At 44.6% G+C, this 19,480-nt stretch overlaps 1 protein-coding gene across 1 annotated transcript in view; it reads right to left on the bottom strand.

The window, feature by feature from the left end:
* Positions 1 to 1,756: 1,756 nt before the first annotated feature.
* Positions 1,757 to 19,480, bottom strand: part of LOC139057303 (cell adhesion molecule Dscam1-like) — a 177,520-nt gene continuing 159,796 nt past the window's right edge. Inside the window, exons 18-28 of the mRNA XM_070535253.1 lie at positions 17,418 to 17,488; positions 14,406 to 14,658; positions 12,227 to 12,331; positions 11,065 to 11,256; positions 9,636 to 9,932; positions 7,741 to 7,920; positions 5,159 to 5,302; positions 3,516 to 3,564; positions 3,269 to 3,353; positions 3,116 to 3,197; positions 1,757 to 2,080 (exon numbers count right to left, since the gene is read on the bottom strand). Coding sequence (XP_070391354.1) covers positions 3,275 to 3,353; positions 3,516 to 3,564; positions 5,159 to 5,302; positions 7,741 to 7,920; positions 9,636 to 9,932; positions 11,065 to 11,256; positions 12,227 to 12,331; positions 14,406 to 14,658; positions 17,418 to 17,488 — 1,370 coding nt within the window. The 3' untranslated portion in view covers positions 1,757 to 2,080; positions 3,116 to 3,197; positions 3,269 to 3,274. The remainder of the gene's footprint in view (positions 2,081 to 3,115; positions 3,198 to 3,268; positions 3,354 to 3,515; positions 3,565 to 5,158; positions 5,303 to 7,740; positions 7,921 to 9,635; positions 9,933 to 11,064; positions 11,257 to 12,226; positions 12,332 to 14,405; positions 14,659 to 17,417; positions 17,489 to 19,480) is intronic.

Below are 19,480 nucleotides of genomic sequence, written 5' to 3'. Positions count from 1 at the left end.
AAAGTCAGGCGTACACACATGGGCACAAGAAGAAGGAAACGTACAACCCACATGCCGACCTTCAACCGAAGGGTCGCACAGCGGCTAAAATGATGGCACACACAAAGTGTATCTGCACATGCTCAGAAAATGCAATCGCGATTTCTACTATCGCCCCTGTGCGATCTTCAGTTGATAGTCGGCGTCTGGGTTGTACATTTTCCTCTTCTTGTGTCCGTGTTAGCACGACCGACTTTTTACAGCGAAAGCTGTATATGACTAACCTTCCGTAATTTTTTCAGCGTCGCGGGCGATAGAAACGGTCTTGCCTATTTCTAACAAACCCATACACAATAGGTTTCATTGTTTGCTTTTTGTGTGATTACGTGCGGGTGTAGTGCGGCGGCGCAGATGTCGATATGCGGAACAGATTAGAACGCTTGTCGTAAAAAATAGCATGAGGTTAAGCTTAACAGAGTATATAAGCAGGAGATGTATGGGTGCTAAAAACAGCTGAGCTATCGATGGCGTGGACACGTAAAGTTCGTACACTCGAAGAACAACATGCGTACGAGGAGCGCCGGATGGAACGGCAACGAGATTGTAAGCGGCGCCGGCGCGAAACTACTACTGACGAAAAACGTTCCCGCGATGCTGAACAAACAAATGACAACCATTCCACTCTGCGAAGATAAAATTGCAGCGAAAGCACTCTGCTTTTCATTTCAGAGCTTTGACTGTCGTCAGCTTTCTCTGCCGTTCCATCTTCACAGAGTGGAATGGTTGTCATTTCTTTTTTTCTAGCATGAAGCTGAACCGACTAGCTCAATTTCCTGTTCTAAGCTCTCTCCGTGTTTCATTCCCAAAGAACAACAAAACCACAAAACATCTTGTAAAATATTTTATTAAAGTTTATTTTCGTGTATGTACAAATTTACAAAGTCACGAAAACAGCCGGCGCCATCGCGCACATTGCCGCTGCTTCAACTAAGGTGGTGGCCCTTTCGTGGAAATTACCGATAAGCAGTGTCATAACGTCAAAGTACTGAAACAGTTTGCCATATTACAACGCCTGAACGTTGTGCACGTGGCAGTGAGTGTGTCAGTGACTTGTCTTTAGTCATACAAAGTACAATCGCAATTTTATTTTTTTCAGTGCGCATCCTCGTCGTCGTTGTCGCTCTCTTGGGAATGTCCTACCGCAGCCTTTTCGTGCAAGGAAACAATATTTGAAAGCAAATATCACAGTATACCAACGCTCTTAAGTGTGGATGTTCGAAGATAGCACATCATGCGTAAAACGGCAATATGTTCTCGTAACACCAATTGTTCATCGCGTGACATCCTGCTGGTGTTGGCGAGCTCTTGCCCGCCCGTCACTGCAGCCGTGTCAATTGGCTTTCACGGCATGTCGTCCTGAAGGGCAACACGGTGTTAATAGAAACGTAGACATGAGCAGCTGTGCTGGTGGCGCCACCTAGTGACGTTGAGTTCAACCACAGCACATAAAACTACCACTTCAATATCGGTATAAATGATACCTAGCTGCTGGCGAAAAGGTCATAACCAACAACATTACGAATACATACAGTGGCTCTTTTCCTTTTCCTTCGACAAGAACAGGGAGAATGACTAAAGCCTTTCTCGCATATTTTTGTCTAAACAAAACGACACACGATGTCGCTACTGTGGCTGCCATCGACGGCATCCGGTGTTCAAGTCGACCCCGTGACCCCCCCCCCCCTCCCCCTCCCACTCTAACACGAACAGAGCAAACCTCTCCATTATAAATTGACTGTAGCTTGCCACTTCATCCCCCTGACCCTACCTGCATCAACCATAGGTCCTATTACGTAGTTAGAGAACCGGTTACGGTATAAGGTCCTATTAGTTTTTTTTTTTTTTTGTATTGCAGTTTCCAACAAAATTAGAACGATCAACAACAGGCATGGTACCGAGGCGCTCGGCCTAAGCGGCTCCTTTTTGGCCGTCGCATCCAAAAGTCGATCGTCTGGAACGCCATGTTCGACAACCGTTGAAGGTGGGATGATGGAGCGCTGAGGCTTGGTTGCAGTGTACACTTGGTTCCGAATGTATCAATCTAGAAAGAGAAAAAACGGTAAAGCCATATTTGAACACTTAAGTGGTCTAAGAAGTTTCAGTATTCGTCAATGGTTTTGAATCTACCGGGTGCGGAACCGGACCGCATGTTGGGTGGCCCAATATGTCTACTTGAAACATTGTGTTGCTCCAAAGATCACAAGACTGTGAAGAATAGTGCATCTAACTCCCTTAAGCATCTTTGAGCCAGCCGTTTTGCAGGGACAATGCCTCATAACGTAAGACACATCTTGTAACACGCACAGTGTGCTCAAAACTATGGACAAAAACCATTACTCGCGACTTGTAACTAAGTACTAGGACGACCGGGAACGCAAATGGGGCACCGCTTCCTAACAGCTTAATTTACTGAATCATTCAGCAGGTTTTCATGCAGTAGCAGGTTTTCGTGCTACTATCATGCTTATGCAGTTACTGCGCAAATTTCCTTCATCTCTTCAATAAACTTAGTCTTCGTCAGTGGTGCTTCCGCTCCAAATTCTACTGTCCCTGATGAGTTAGGTTAGCGAAGTCGCTTGACTTTTGACTATTGGCTTGAAAGAGGTTTGCAGTTAAATACTAAAGTCCCTGACAAACTCCGCCGTAAATAACTGGCTCTTTCTTCGTGGTTCCTACATTTGTCTTGCTTTCACGAAAAGCTAGAATCCAAGAGCTAACTTCCATATGCCTTCTTGTGCGGTATTGAAATATCACCAATTTGACATACTGACGTATTGCCGTAGGAATCGTTGTGGGCCTATGCCGCTGCACACTTTACTTTAATTCTTGCTCAATATGTCCTCATAAAAGACAGACATAAAATAAGTCAAGACTGTTAATGTGATAGAAAACTAGCTTATTGGTAAGCTGTAAAAAAATGTGAACGATTACCAAATCTTCGGCGGGCGTACACAGAGAAGAAATAGCGGTTTCGCAGTATAAATGAAGCTTAATAGATAATGAAGCAGCGATATCTTAGCAACACCTTAGAACAATACAGAGAAAGCTAACGTATATTAGTAATAGTAGTACTCACTGATATTGGTCAGACAAGCGGTGATTATCCTCCGGCAACACTGCTCGGATTATGTCCTCCAATACAATGGTATGACGGCAGCCTGTAGGATTCACCATACATATTCAGGTTAAAACTGAGTACGAAAACACAGTGCATATCGTTCGAACTTACCACGCGTCATAACCTGTGCATTTCATCCTCGTCAAATACTTTAGATTTGCTGGACACGTAGAAGAGTTGAGACCCATCACGGCTTCTGCAACATCAGGGAAATAAAACACAATTCCCTCGAGATGAGCGTCTTTGCATTCTTATTTTTTTTTGTCAAAAAAATTCGGAGTATCTTTGCCCTACGCAAACAAATTTCTGCCTCATTCTACTACAATACTTGTGATGGCAAACGTGAGGGAAAACTTACAGGCCCGTAGCACTCTGTGACTTCCTAGATTGAATGGCTATCTGTTCCACTGAAAGAGGGCAAAAAAAAGCGGGAAACGAGAAATTGCATTAATCAGTAACTCATTATCATCAGCATTTACTGTACATGAATACGGTGGTCCGTGACGAGAACGAGATCGGAAATTATTAGTTTGGGTAACAAATAAACGCTCACGAATGCTCTCGTCAACAAACTACACTAACCACGCACGTAAATGAGCATGAGGTGGCCGAGATGCTGTGAGCGCACACGGATGGTGCTCGTTGTTTCAAGATAAGGTGTACTAGCTCCTACACGAAACCGTTCGTCACCCAAACTATAAAGTGTGACCATGGAAGTCGTACCCGCTTTAAAATCGCGTCATCACTCCATTTCAAGTCAATCCGCACGGCGCCATTTTTTAAAGACTGAAACCTGCGCTCTTTTCATTTAATGTAAATTAAGCATACCTGACTTTCTTTTAATTCCATGAATTTTAAAAATAACTTTTTTGGTTTGCTTCCGAACGTAATTCGCAAGCGAACTTTCAGGTTGGTCTAAACTGGGTGTGGAAGAAACCATGCCCGAGTATAGCATGGAAGGCATTCATTAAGCTATGGAGCTATAATGTCTATTTTTTGCACCACCTGAAAGATAAGCTTCGAGAACAGGCAGAAAAAGCTCAAGGGCTTGTCCTATAGCTTGAACCGGGCATAAGTGTGAAATTATTTTTTGTTTATGTCATCACTATAAACGCAATGACTCGTATTCACAATACTCATAAGTAAGCGCCATCCGCGATCGGCTGTTGCCTAGGCAATTGTCTCATCATAATATCGATGGCTGTCACGGGTGACGAGCACCTGAATTTCGGGCCGAGGAGAAGACGCCCTTATGCAACAATTTTTTTGTGAATATGGGTAAGGCATCTTGTTTACGTCGTCTATATGACGGCCATCGCACGGGTGCACGGAAACACGATCGCGAATGGTGCTCCTTATGCGAAAAACCTTCAAGACCACGGCTTTAATATGTTGGTCTAAACGGTAATCTCAGTGATGTAATCAATTGATTTCAGGACGTCACCTTTGCGGAACTTATAGAGACGAGGCCTCAGAACGTCGGCGTTGTAGGGACTTGGAACACCGTGATTATTTCACCGATATTCAGACCCTTGTTGTTCTGCTCACACTACTGTTGAAGTATTCGCCATTGGTTGCAGTAACATGCGGAACATTTCCTTTGTTGGACTATTGTTTATATCATAGGTTCTTTCTTTTTTGCTTGCTAGTTTCCTTGTTTTGAACTTCTTGGTTCCTTGTACTGAACAGAGCATTCCACACGCCCCCAACGCCGCCTGCATTTGGAAACGTCTAATAGGCTTTGTTAGCACAATGCTCGATGTGTGCGCGAGCGTGTGGCTGATGTTGAAGGGCACCGACGGCATGCCTCACTCCGAGACAAAGAATTGCCCGTGAAAGTGCATGCGCCTTAGTTGAATGCAATTGACCTATATTAACATGAATTCGGAAAGCAAAAGAAAAAAGAGAATCTATATTGCACTTGCAATTTTTAGAATGAACACAGTCTATCAAAATACAGGTCGCCGATAAGGAAACGATTATTCCGTCGCGTCAGGCTACCTGGCCTTTTCTGGGCGTAAGGCACATCGTAGACTCTGTGTGGCACCGCGTACGCTGACGACCCTCTCGAGGAGCCACCGCCGCAGTAAGTGGGCTCCGCAGAGCTCAGCACCTCGCTCTTGTAACGCTCGCCACACACGCTGCCTGCGAAGAAGAACAAGAAACGCAGGTCAAGGCAGAATCAGTGCTCGTCGTCTGTTTCTCGCACTGTCTACGAACGCTTACTCCCACCGTGTTGCAATGGTCGATAGCCTGACGTGGGACTCCTGTCGGTGCGAGGAAAACTGCAGTGAGCCCGTACTGTTTATCTGACCTTGCTGCGATGCTCAAGGCCTCGCTCTCAGGACAACTTGAAACCAGCTCGACTCGAGGCCAATTTCTGAATCAAGAATACTCAGAACACGGCCACGAGTGTCGCTGACACAAAAAAAACTATTCGAATAATGGAGTATTTAACAGGGAGAGCATGGTTACATGAGGTTACATGATGCATTCTAATAGCGGAGTTCTTGAAATGCACGGCCTGAGTGACCACTTCAGCCCTCGTGTGCATCCTCCAGCGTGCACGTATTTCTCTCCCCCTCCTCTCTCTCGTTCCGTTTTCCTATTTCTAGTCCCCTCTTCCCATTACACGAAGTGTAGGGTATTAAACTGCACGCTAGTCTAGTTGAACTGCCTGCCTTTCCTCTCATTGCTGTCTCTCTCTTACTTTTACACTGCCGTCTTGAAAGTGAGGGTGAATTATACGACAACTCGAGGAACAGGGATCTTCTAGATCGCGCTGAGATCTGCTAACCTCCTGGTTAGCTCAGATGGTGGAGCGATCCTCCCGCAAAAGTGCTGCTCCCGGACTCGCGTCCTGGACCAACATTATTTTTTTCCCTCAACTGTGAACGTTTCTTTCAAAGAAACTCATCTGGGTTTATTTTATAGCTTAGTTCTACATTCGGGTAAGCACAAGGTTTTCCTTTCAAGGAAAAATAAACTTTCTGAAGTAAATTCAGCCAGCTTTAGGCGAATTGTTCTGTTCTCATACAAATTGGTTTCTGTGAAGACATTGAGGTAGAAAATACTCAGCTGCTTCATTTCTCCCTAATCTACAGTAAAGAAGCAATCTTTACTGACGAACTAAAGAAAAATAAATATGGCTTTCGCGAAGCCAGTTTTAGTCAATACCTCATTTGTGTCTAGGCTACTTCGAAACTGCGGAATACGCATTTACATATTTTGGTGAATGCTTTTTCCTTGCAGTAACATAGTGAGAAATGAACTTCAGTATTGCTGTGTGTTGGACGTGTTGGTATAGCAACTTGTATAATATTTTAGTGCCAGATAACAAGGAAAAATGGCGGACGTTGCGCATCATGGCGTCTGTCTTCTTTTTGCCCTTGTCTGATGGCGCTAAAATGTTATCCTAGTTTGAACGTTTAATCAGGTGGCTCAATTCGAATAGACTACGTCAGGGTGAACATCGTGAATAGAAATGATACATTGTGTGACTCGCCGCGGTAGCTTAGTGGCTATGGCATTGCAGCGCTGAGCTCGAGATCATGGGTCCGATCGTGGCCCTGTGACTGCATTTCCATTTTCGATGGGAATGATATGCAAGAACGCTCGTGTACTTAGATTAGGCACACGTTAAAGAACGGCACGAAGTTAGAGTTATTCTGGAATCTAGCTCCCACTGCCGCGTGCCTCATAATCATATCGCGGTGTTGCCAAGTAAAACCTCAAAATTTTTAATTTTTTATACGTTGTGTAAGGTTTGGCTCAACTGTGTGTGCTTTTATATAACGAGAATTCATGGCAATTCACTGTGGGATAGGACATAGAAACAAAATCTCGTACCAACTATTCGGCGTTTTCGCATTGAATAATCTGATGTTGTTCGTTTCAAGCCCACATGCGTAATAAAAGTCGCTCCCTCGCACGCGAGCTAACGCCCAATCTGTGGAACACCAGTGAATTTACGAACGCACCTCTCCACAGATTGGATCCACGTCTGCAACTCCGTCTTCCACCATGGTTACCATGAGCAGAAGCAACCCTTCTGTGCCACCTGTGGCTCGGCGTGGCATTCACTAACTCCTATTCCTTCCGCATTGGAATGGCCGACAGCCGTACTTGCGACACCTGCGGCTGTGGGGAGACGATCGAGCACTGCCTCTGTGACTGTCTCCGTTACAATGCGCCAAGAAAAGTGCTCGCGACCGTGCTCGAAAAACTGGACGATTGCCCCTTCACAGAAGAAAAAGTTGTACGACACATGTCCAGACGAGTTTTGGCACTCAAGGGCTTAACGGCTTTGCTGAAGTTTTTAAGGGCTTTCGAATTGTGCGACCATCTTTGAATTTTGTAGAGCGTAGCATCGCGTTACTGTGTGAATTTTCTCAATTTCCTTTTCTTCTTTCTCCTTTTATTCCCTTTATCCCTTTTCACAGCACAGGGTAACCAGCCGTACATACACTGGCCAACCTCCTTGTCTTTCCTCCCATTTTGTCTCTCTCAAATAGGTTACGCTTGCCTCCGCTCTTCTATGGAAAAATATATTATCTATACTATCCGTGACAGCCCTCACTCACCCTGAGGTGTGCCTTGCGCACCAGTAGCGTCGTCCGCGTGGCGGCGCATCACGCACCAAAGCACCGCCAGCACCACGACGAGCACCAGCACTGAGCTGCCGATGGGCAGCGTCACTGTGAGGTGCCGGTAGAAGGACGCCATCTTGGCGTCCAAAAGGTGAGGCTTGTGTGAAGGCACGTCTGAAACGCCAGCAACAAATTTCAATTCTCATGGCTGAAATAGCTAAGTTCAGTACTTGTCATAGTGAAGTCGCACTCGAGACAACTCCACACCTTCTGTAATCTATGCTCTCGTTTAAAGTGAGGTCATATTCCAACATTGTTAGCAACTTCAGGCTCGCCTGCTTAAGTGGATATGGCAAGTTCCTACCAGGCATGCCAAGGGCAGAAATAATGGACATACCATTCATTCAACGTTTTCGTACCAGTGGGGCATACGTTCGCGCTTATAAAATTTTATTGGAATTTAGCAGTGCTACTACCACACACAAAAAAATTGCTTAGGTTCACAGAATGAACAACAAGGGTTCTCAAAGCAGATAGCAAATAGCAAGCTTGCGAGCACGTCTGCGTGATTCATCTCATCATGTCACTGCAATAAGAAAGCTCAGCTTGGTCTTCACAGGAAAAAGGAAGTGATAGGGATCGACGCTGCCTCCACTAGTTCATGCAGATATTTATCAAGTTTCGTTGTTCTAACGGCAATAATTGGTTTTTTTTTTTCAGACTCTTGTTTCTCTTCTCTGTGGATACTAAACATGTCAGTATAGACCGCATGCATGAGCGTAATTACCTAACATAACTAATCATTTTGCTGCCAAAAGACTGCAACTTGATGCGCAATCCATTCATGCGACGGCAATTAGCAGGCGGCGCATGTATAAGGCTCTCAGGAGGCTCGTCTCTACGGAGACTCATCTTTATGGCCTCTTCTCTTGTGTCGCCTTCAGCGGTACTTGCAGCTAACCAATGTGCTAACCCAGCGCGAAATGTGCCCCGGTGTTCAAGCTGGAAACTGAGACGCACAAAAAATTGGAGCGGAAGCTTACGAAGGCGTGCGAGGAAGTTCAGCACGTGTTCACTGTAGCATAAATAAGCTAGATGTACGCTATATTCACACCTGGCTTTTACACAAGATACAACAACAAGCAGTTCGAATCCTCGCTTTATCGTATTGGTTATCACCGCTCCTTTTCCAATTTATTCTCAATTGAAATTTTGACCGTTTCTCAGGTTATATCTGCAAAGCACTGCTACAGTTTATTTTAACCTTTATCGCGACCTATTAACTTTAGACATTGTAAGCTACAAGTATCGGCAGACCTACTACTCGTATACATGTTCTTTTAATGGATGCGTGCAATAAAATATTACTACAATATATTTTTATAGTTAAAGCTGATTTATTTTCTATTCGTAACTTAACTGGGTTTCCGGTGATACACAACTTTCTTTCGTCAAATGTGAATACTAGCTATATGGTAAGCAAACTGCGCTTTTTTCTTCCATATCATTTTGGAATTCCTCAGAAGCTGATGTTAAAGACGCTACATCTGTTTAACTGCTTGCTTAAAATTAAACTGAAATCGTTGCTGTTCGATGCATATTTGGTTTCCCCTTTCCTTACCTGAGTGATTTACGGTTATTTCTTGCTAATATTTTATGCTATTCTTATTTCTATTAATGCATTTGCAAACCTTTTTATCGCATAAGTGCTCTGTTTTTATTTTCCTTTTGTCCTCCGATAGAAGGTCCCGCCTACGCTTTTAAAACCACTGAGCATCCTTACTCCCTATTTAAATTGTTTTTAAATATTTCGTGAAATTGAAAGTAATTACTTTTTAAAAAATCTCTAAAGAAGAGTTTAGTTCGACAAAAAGCGGACGGCAACGGACCTCCGTCAGGCGTCAGTGTGGCGAAGTTGACCTGCGCCGTGGTGCTGCCGGCATCGTTGTGGGCAACCATGAGCAGCACGTACCACGACCCCGACTCCAGGCCGGAGAGCACCAACGGTTCGTCGCGCCTGTAGGGCAGGTGGCTGGACGCCAGCGTCCAGTCCGTCTCTGCGCTGCGCCGGTAGTGGACGGTGAAGTGGCTGATGGGGCAGCCGCCGTGCCACCACGCCTCCGGGTGCAGCCAGGCCGCGCTGGAGTTGCTCGCCACCAGGCGGTCCGGCTGCTGGAGCACGGGGCCTGCGGAAAGCGACGGGTCGCTGCGACAAACGCGCTCTTCGCTGTGTTCATTTAAGCCTCTGCGAACTTCACAGTAGTGCGGCTATCCTGCGAGTTATATAAGGCTTCCTCGCCATTTATGCGTAAGTTAGGGTTGGAAGCTTCTTAAGGTATTTTTTTTTCTGCACTTCCTTCGTCGTGAAACGTGGGATAAGAGGTTATTGAGGCTTGACGTGATGGAGGGTGCCATTTGCAAAACACTACTTTCCCGAGGCCGCAAATGGTTTGGCTATTTCTCAACTCCTAATTGCGGCATCGTTACCTTCTGGATGATTTCCGTGAGACGCGTAGTACAGGTGGGGCACATACACCGCGAGATAGCGCGCAGTCGTCGCTTTCGGGGCCGCCCTGAAAAGTTTGTACCAACATGAAAAGTTTGTACCATTGTCATGATGCGCAAAAAGAAAGTTGGCATAGCACGTTTGTCCGGGTCAGATAAACATGTACATGGCTTAAAGTCACAAAAGGACTTGGAAACGTTGCTGCAGTTAGAAACTCCGATGTAGCGACCTTGAGCAGCGCACACCTCAAGGTCGCTAATCTGGACGGTCTGGGTCGTAACCGGGGCCGTAACCAGGCTACTCACGTTATGGCCGTCACTTCTTTTCGCCTATTTACATATGTTCATTACAGCTAAGCATCGGATGCCTCATATCTTCCAACAGATCTGATAAACTGTAGAAATGCGCAGCAGCACTGGCAGGAATAGATGTTACATGTTACAGAAAACAAGTTACTTCAACGGGATGGTGGCCTTCATGAGTCATAAATAGAGCGCCCATGGTTCCTTTGATTTCGTCCAATACGCACCTTTTTTATTTATTGAAATGAAAATAAAACAAAGAGACGTAGTCACCTTATAATGGTGACGGCTACTCCTATACGCACCTTGTATTTATATATCCTACTCACTTGTAATGGGAGGTCCCCTGTACAGTCTGTTGACTATGGGACCTCCCTCTGTATGTACGTATAATCCCCATTTGTAACCTTATTAATATGCAAATAAAGAACTCTTGAACTCTTGAACCTTAAGTACAGTTCACCCCACTAACAGCCCCTTGCCGTAACATCACCGAGAAGTAAAACTTACGGTTCCCTTCGGTGGAGGCGGTGACAACATTCCCTTCGGGTCCCCGTCCAACGTCGCTGGCTGAGCGCATGCGCAGTTGGTGCCTCGTGCCACAAGCGAGACCGGACAGCGCAAAGCTGGTCCTGTCGCCACCCAACGACTGCTCCCGCCAAGGGTGCTCGTCGCCCTCCAGTCTCCACGACACATAATAGCCTTCGAAAGAGAGAGTGACGAGCCCAAAATGAGACTGGCAGGTCAACGAAAACTGGAAATACGGTTAGGTACACTACACTGGGACGGAGTGAGTGGACGCGAAAAGATGAATGGGAGGTAGAGGAGAGAGAAGAAAGGTTAAAGAGAGAGGAGGAGTGCTCATAGCTCAGTGATGTGGGTAATTATTTTCTGTACAATTTTTACAGCTGCCTGCTTGCGATGAAGCTTGACAAAATGCTACCTTTGTACCGTACGGCGCGTCACGCGATATGATAAGGTTCTGTGGGCACAGTCTAAGGCCCAAGCGCAGCAACCAAAAGAAGTTCTATAGTTGCCAGCAGGCCATGCACGGCGCTGAAATAAGGGAGAAATATTGCCGCACCGTTTCATGTGTTCTTTCACCTGTTCAGTAAAGGTTGACATATATCATATATGGAGCCCAGAATTCTTAACTATCCGGACAACTGCCGTCCGAGGTGCTGGTGTGGCACCCGTAGACTGCTCACGCTATTTCTTCGGCACTCGGAAACAAGCAAAACAAGCAAGGCAGACATCTATGCGGTCCACTCCAACTCGCGCAGCATCAAACTGTACATTCTTCAACACCTGTATGCTGAGCGGACTTCGTAAAATATTCTCCTTGAAGAGTGCATCTGAAGGATACCGGGTAAGCCGGTATCCTTCAGGCATGGTTGGGGGGAGGGGGGGAGAGAATCTTGTCATCACGTCATTAGAGGCACATATCATACATGCATCAAGCGATCTGAAGCATATTAAATTATCTTTAAATCGACTCGCGATTCCATCTCATCCATATCCATTTTATCGCAAGTCATAAGGTTGTTCCGTCGTTGGACTATTTCCTTCCAAATGAGCTAGCAGAACGGGTCTCTTTCGCTTCCGCAACGGGCCACATCATCACTGGCGGCGAAGCAGCCTACGCTGTCAATAATGCAGCGCGTGGGCTTACTTCTTATTGGGGGATCGTCGAAAGGGATGACCGGCCTCTCCCAAGCCAGCGAAATGGCCCGAGCTGAGGTGCCCACCACACGATACGTTGGCGGCGGAGGGGGATCTGCAACATCAAAGATGCGCAATCAGCTATGGCTCACCGCCGTGGTGAACGAAGATGTCGAGGTTACTTCAGTCAACGGTAACACATTGCTCTGGTATGCATTGAATGGCGGAACAAAGCATTAATTATGTCTAACAATACCATTATGTTGCATTGCGATGTTCTTGTATCCTAATTTGATGCACCTCATCGTAACCTCCTGCACTAAGCAGTGAACGAGAAGAAAGGGGGTTAACCGAGGGGCCCGAGTGATGAATGGTTCGTTCCAAAAGGCTTTGCTAACTATAAGCTGCGCGCTTATGCTTAGGCGGAAAGCCCGTCGCCAGGTAATAAGCAGAGGTGTTTTGCCCCGGTTACGAATCTACTTACTTGAAATAACTAAACAGAGATGATCTGAGCTAGACAATCCTCATCACTCGTGCCTCTTTTGCAAAAGCGAAAGCGGGCTTTCTGCAAATCAATATCCCGAAAGCGTTATGACACATTGCAAATACCAGCTTTGTTTGTATATAGGAAGAATGCGTCATGGTGATCCGCAATATAGTCAAAGAGCTGCAATTATTCGAACATCCAAAGTACCAGTCAAATATACGCATACCCTCGTTAACCAAGTAACATGTCTTCTAACGGAACAACACATTTAAAACCATGTGAGTCAGAGGTTCATGTATCGGAATTATTAAATATGTATATAATATACAAGCATTCAACTGTAGGCTATAATGATCAGCTGTCATCTCCATTTTCTCACGCCTTCATTCCTATGGACAGCTTGTTATCAAATAATAATAATAATAATAATAATAATAATAATAATAATAATAATAATAATAATAATAAGAAGAAGAAGAAGAAGAAGAAGAAGAAGAAGAAGAAGAAGAAGAAGAAGAAGAAGGACTTTCACTTTAAGAAATTGGAGGACGCAATTAAGCTTCGCCTTTAAGAGTAGAACGCAATAGAATTCGAAGATCCCTGACTGCTTCTCACGCTTCCCAACAACTGCAACTTATGCAACGGTGTTTACCGGGAAGCGATGGCGGCGAACGCTATGCACGAAGGCGAGCTTTCTGATAGAAACACGGCCGCTTGCGTGGGCAAATCCCGGAGGTTGTGCACAGCCGCGCCAAAGAAATTGCACTATTTTCAGGTTTACGTTATTGTTTCACACTTTGACAATTTAAGTCTCAGAATATTTATCCCAAAAGGCACGCGCTGTCAGTGTCTTGCTCTATGTCAATTGTTTGCAGGCTGTCAGTTACAAAATTCCGAAGAAGTACATTGTCAAGAATGTAAGAAAAGGTATGAGCAACTACATATATATATATATATATATATATATATATATATATATATATATATATATATATATATATATATATATATATATATATATATATATATATATATATATATATATATATATATATATATATACAAGGGTATTGTTGCTCACGGGGACGCCGGCACCGGATGCCGACGCCGTATATTCTGTGACACGGGGCCTTTAACTTGGTAATACATGCAATGTAAGCAAAACAACTGACATGGTTTCATACGTTTTCGCCAACAGCTGGTAAAGATAAAAGGAAGAACGTTCGCGCAGAGTAATTTTGGTGAACCTGAGTTGCCTTGGAACGTTAAACACCATGATACAAATAAAGAAACTGCAGTTGTAATACATATACCCGGAGTAGGAATAGTCAAACGATTCTATTACTATTACATTATTTTGCATAGAAGCGGTGCTCCGGTAAGTTTTCATTTATGATCGGCTGGCCGTGAACGGTATATGACAGAAAACGAGTAGAACAGAGCAATAGCAATCCCTACACTACACCTGGTCCTGCTTCCACGAATACGTTCTGAACATTGATGAATGGTTTGTTCCTAAAGGCTTTTCTAACTATAAGCTGCGCGCTTTTGCGTATAGGCGAAAAACTCTCCGCCATGGTTCACCTTCCCTATAACCTCCGCGTGCTACTTCACGCCACCCACACTTCTGAAATAAATTGAGCTCGTAAACGCTAACTTAACGGCGCACATGCCCATGGACGCGCGCCCTTTTTGCTCTCACCTGCCGCCAGGGTGCGCACGACATGCGTCCCGGAAGGGGGCCCTGGTCCCTTGGCGTTGTAGGCCTGCACGATCACCTCGTAGCGGGTGTCCTTGTCCAAACCGGAGAGGACGCCCTCTCGCTCGTGCAACGTGTGATAGCGCAGGGGTTCTGACGAACCCTGTCGACGGTAGGCAACGTAGTAGCCATCCACTCGTCCGCCACCACCATCACTGCTCCTGCTGCTACCCGGTGGGCTGGGAGAGGACGGGTGCTGGTTGCGTGGGACGGGGAGGGAAAGATACACGCTCGTTCGACTCCACGTGCAGCTTTTCAAGACGCAATACTAAACAAGAACGTTCCACATTTTCTAAAAGATTATGCCGCGTTGCAAAGACAGAGCAAGGACACAGTTCAGCTGGACAGCCAGTGCAACGCCGGCACCGAACACTGCCATACGTGCGGCCACATAATTGATATTCTTAGCGCCGTCGCCCTTGAGACTGAGGGGCCTTCGGAAGTGGCTCTACGCCTTGGGTCGTGGCATGACCAAGCCGCTGCCGGGGCAATGAACCGCTCGTTAAGAGCCTTACCCCCAACCTATTTACATGCAAGGTCACCTTCCAAGGTAGCAACTAACAACCGCTAGGGAATGAAGCCGAATATATCACACGTTTTTGCAGCTTCCCGAAGCCACCACTGTAGAAAGAGTCTGAATGTCTCCGAAATGCTGAATTAATTTCTGCTAAACCTTCTTGGAGGGGAAGGGGGTGATTGTTTGATTTGTCTAATTTCGATTGATGTTATGAACCAGTCTAAATGCAATCGAACATTCACTTAGGACGGTGGAAAAACTCACAGGTCCTTTTGCTACACCTGAGCAACTGAAATACGATAGCATTATGGCATTCTATCACAAAATATCATCAATCGACATCCACATTAACGTTTTGCCATGTTCATTCGTGAACTACGTTGACTTTATGACATGCAGCTTCTGTATATTTATGATGCATCACGCTCAAAGCACGTGATCAAAAACCACACTCATTTTGTAATTCTCGACGTTTCTGTAGTATTACAAACCTCGGGTTTGTTTCACCCATTCCTTTGATTAAACTGCCTCCGTTATATACCTTGCACGAGTATTGTGCCAACACAAGCAAAAGTCGGTGACTGTTTTGCACAATGCTATCACATGGATACATCAGCTTCTCGCTTATTATTTTTTCTATAGTCCATCAGGATGACTAAGAAAAAGGGGCATAAAGACGTCATTAATTTTGCGGCGTATATTACGCGTAATATATTTCGGGTCATATTTCGTTTGTGAACATCTCATTTCTCATCTCTTCCCCCTCTCCCTTTCTTTTTTCTTAAGTGTAAGCTAGCCAACCGGACACGACCATGTCGAACCTCTCTGCTCGCGTTCTTGCAGCTTTCGTCGCCAATTTCTTTTCTACTTATACACGTCATTCATGCGTACTTCGGTTGCACATCTTTATAAAATTGTTATAATGCTCATTGTCCTAGTTCAGCTCAATTGTTCTATTGGTAACTATCTTTGCGCTCAAGCCGTTTCCGATTCTTTTTCTGCGAGAACGCTTTGCACTATCCTGCTAACATGATGGGTGAATTTCTTGATGGGTCTTTGCAGAGTTGCTGATGTCCATTACGACGAATAATACATCGGGTGACAGGCTAAGCAAGGAAATTCCTGGTTTATACATAGCACTTACAGACGTCGACAAACTTTATAAAATGTATGCGCAACCCTTATACGTACTATCGGGGACAGAACTGCCCAGGACGCAGCTACAGCGGCCGGAGCAAGAGAAACTGCATTGCTGCACTATCTAGTGATGATTCACCTGGTTCGAGATCAAGAATGTGCGCATGCACGTCCTAACTTGCCAGCAAGCATGTAGTGGCTGGCACCTGCACGCGAGTAGCTCTTTGCCCGCGAACCTTCCGCGAGATGCCGATATGGTGGCATCGGTTCAAAGCGTCTGCTGCGCGTGCTTCAGCGCAAAATGAAAGCTCATACGGAGACCACGGGCCACAGCTAACAACAATCACGCTGCCGATAAAGCCGCATTTGCCGTGCGGTTATAAACTTGATTGCAAGCAAGTCACGCTCCCAGCCGACGCCCACATAACGGCATCTCGCAGAAGGTTCCTGGGCGACGAGCAACTCGCGTGATGCAGCCAGCGAGTATGCACGCTTGCACGCAAGCTAGGGCGCAAGCTCTGTCTCGAACCAGGCGAACCATCACCAGACGGCGCAGCGATGCAGTTTTCCCCTGCTCCGGTCGTTGGAACCACGTCCTGGGCAGTTCTGTCCCCCATAGTACAATAGCTATTGACGCATGGCGGAAAAGCTGTATGCCAGCAGGTACCACGAGGCGAGCTATGAAAATTTAGCTTCGGAAGTGCACAAGAAACCAAAATTCAATAGGCTTTCTCCTTTTGGCTTACGCCTTAGACCGCTTTAAATGGGAAAAAAGAACTGCATGTAGAATAAACAAGATAAAATGTATAGCGATGAGACATTGCACAGATACTCATGGTATTTTTCTGTTTTTAAGAACGACTAAATTATAGATTACAGAAGGTACTTTCACATTTGTGACGCCTAACGTTGTTAGTATGCAAACTGCAAAAGTTCTGGTAAACAAAATAGAGAGGCAAGGCTGCTTAGATATTTGACTGGCTGCTTATATACCTCAGCTGTATTCACTCGCACAAAGCATAATAGACCCTGGATACGTCTTGCTAATAATATTAGACCCTAATAATAATAATAATAATAATAATAATAATAATAATAATAATAATAATAATAATAATAATAATAGCACCTGGATACCTTACGCTCATGATTTTCGTTGCTCATATTTTCAATCATGACGCACAAATATTGAAAATTCTCTTGTTCATCCGCTGCAAGGAAGCAGCATATTCTTGTTCGCTAATGTTCTTATACGCGGTTAGTTAGCTAGCTTATTTAGAAGACAGATGGCACATACTCACCTCAAATGTTACTGCTATGCTTCTGGAATCGATAGGTGTGAGATGAACATTACTCGGCGCATTTCGAGGGGCTGCGAAGACCGCAAGAAACAAGACACTTCAAACGTTATACATGTGTAGCAGCATTTACCGTAACAAATAATGCATACTTTATTAACTTTTATTCTTTAGTTGAGAAAGATTTTAAATTGGACTTAAATATTTGCTAAGAAACATGCAAATCCGCCTATAAAATAATATTCGCTATTTTATTCATAGTCAACTTCAGGGAAGAGTTCAACTGATTCAAAAAGTCAGTACTGGAGTCTCTTTCGGTAAAGCAACGCATGAGAAATAAGGAGCCAGAAATAATCCTATAATATATAACAATTAAGCTCCTTAATATAACAATTAATTTGAGCTTAACATCCTTGATGCATACTTTCAAATGGCGTAATTCAAGCCAATCCCGCTCAGGTCAAATCCAGCAAGAATATATGTTGCATTTCCTAGCAAGAATGCTTGTTGTAGTTTGCAAAATTATGACGCCCGGAGGAAGCAAGTCCTCTGAAGCATTGGCTATACCGATGATAAAAAATAAACTCCAGCGACTAACGAACGTCAAAAGAAAAAAAAGAAGGTTCAAAACACTGAGGCTATTATCAGTTCTGAGATGTTCATCCCTCAGAATGCGTCGCCTAATAGATTGCTGGCTTTACGCGTAGTATGTGTTGTAATTATATCAAGCAGGTTCCTGGCGAAAAATGATGCGTAGAATACCCGTTTACGAAGCGGCACAATTATGATGCGAATGCTTATATACGACCCGGGGTTAATCTCTCTGGGTCCCGCCTGCCGGCTTCAATCCCTCGGCTGCGAGGTGTGCATTAACGGAAACGCTTTTAAGGCTAAGTGCCGTATTCGCCGAGTAACCCAGGACGGCATGACCACGTTCGCGTGTCGAAACTGCATCCACACGCAGTCGGGCAGCACCCTCACCTGCCTCTGGATCACCCTCACACGAGATACGATAGTTGCGTAATGTATGTCTGGCGGCGCAGGGCACTTAAGCGTTGTGTTCGCCGTTTGTTTAGCGGTTGCCATTCGCTTCGGTGAAAGTAGTCACCAAGTTGTTCGAGAAATAACGTGCGGCGGTTAGGCTAGGGGACGCTGCCGCTGGAGCAGCTGACGAAAGTTGTAGAGGGAATGATGAGGAAGATCAAGCATAAACGCCAACGCAGGACAAATAGGTAAGTAGAGAAGAAGGCGACGGCTAAGTGAGAAAGAATCAAAGCGTTCGAAGATAGATCAGCAACGATCAACAAAAAAAAAAAGGCTCCTTCGCCATCACGCATATTCCGGTCATATTGAAGTAGAGAGACGTCGCCCCAAATATATTCTTTTTCTCGCGGAATGAGGCACACTTTCTGACATATGTTACCACGAATAACCCATTGCCGAGAAAAACATATCTTAAGCCTTTACAACGCCGTCGTGGTCGTCATCATCATAATCATCATCGTATGCAGGTCATTGCTTCAACATCATAGGCGATGCTATGGGGGACAGTAAAAATGCAATATGTGGTTTGACGGTGCCTACGCAACGCACGCATGACAGTTGCAGTACAACATTAAGTAAACAGAAAGTAGTTAGTGGCAAGTAGCAAAATGCCTTACGCATATAATCGATAAGTAGGTGCACATACATACATACATACATACATACATACATACATACATACATACATACATACACACATACATACATACTTACATACATACATACATACATACATACATACATACATACATACATACATACACACACACACACATACATACATACATACATACATACATACATACATACATACATACATACATACATACATACATACATACATACATACATACATACATACATACATACATACATACACATACACACATACATACATACATACATACATACATACATACATACATACATACATACATACATACATACATACATACATACATACATACATACATACATACATACATACATACATACATACATACATACATATTCAGTTAGCT

Source organism: Dermacentor albipictus, chromosome 3, assembly GCF_038994185.2.
Source record: "Dermacentor albipictus isolate Rhodes 1998 colony chromosome 3, USDA_Dalb.pri_finalv2, whole genome shotgun sequence".
Lineage (NCBI taxonomy): Eukaryota > Metazoa > Arthropoda > Arachnida > Ixodida > Ixodidae > Dermacentor > Dermacentor albipictus.
Note: the sequence above shows the minus strand (reverse complement) of the source record. Positions and strands in the feature narration are given on the sequence as shown.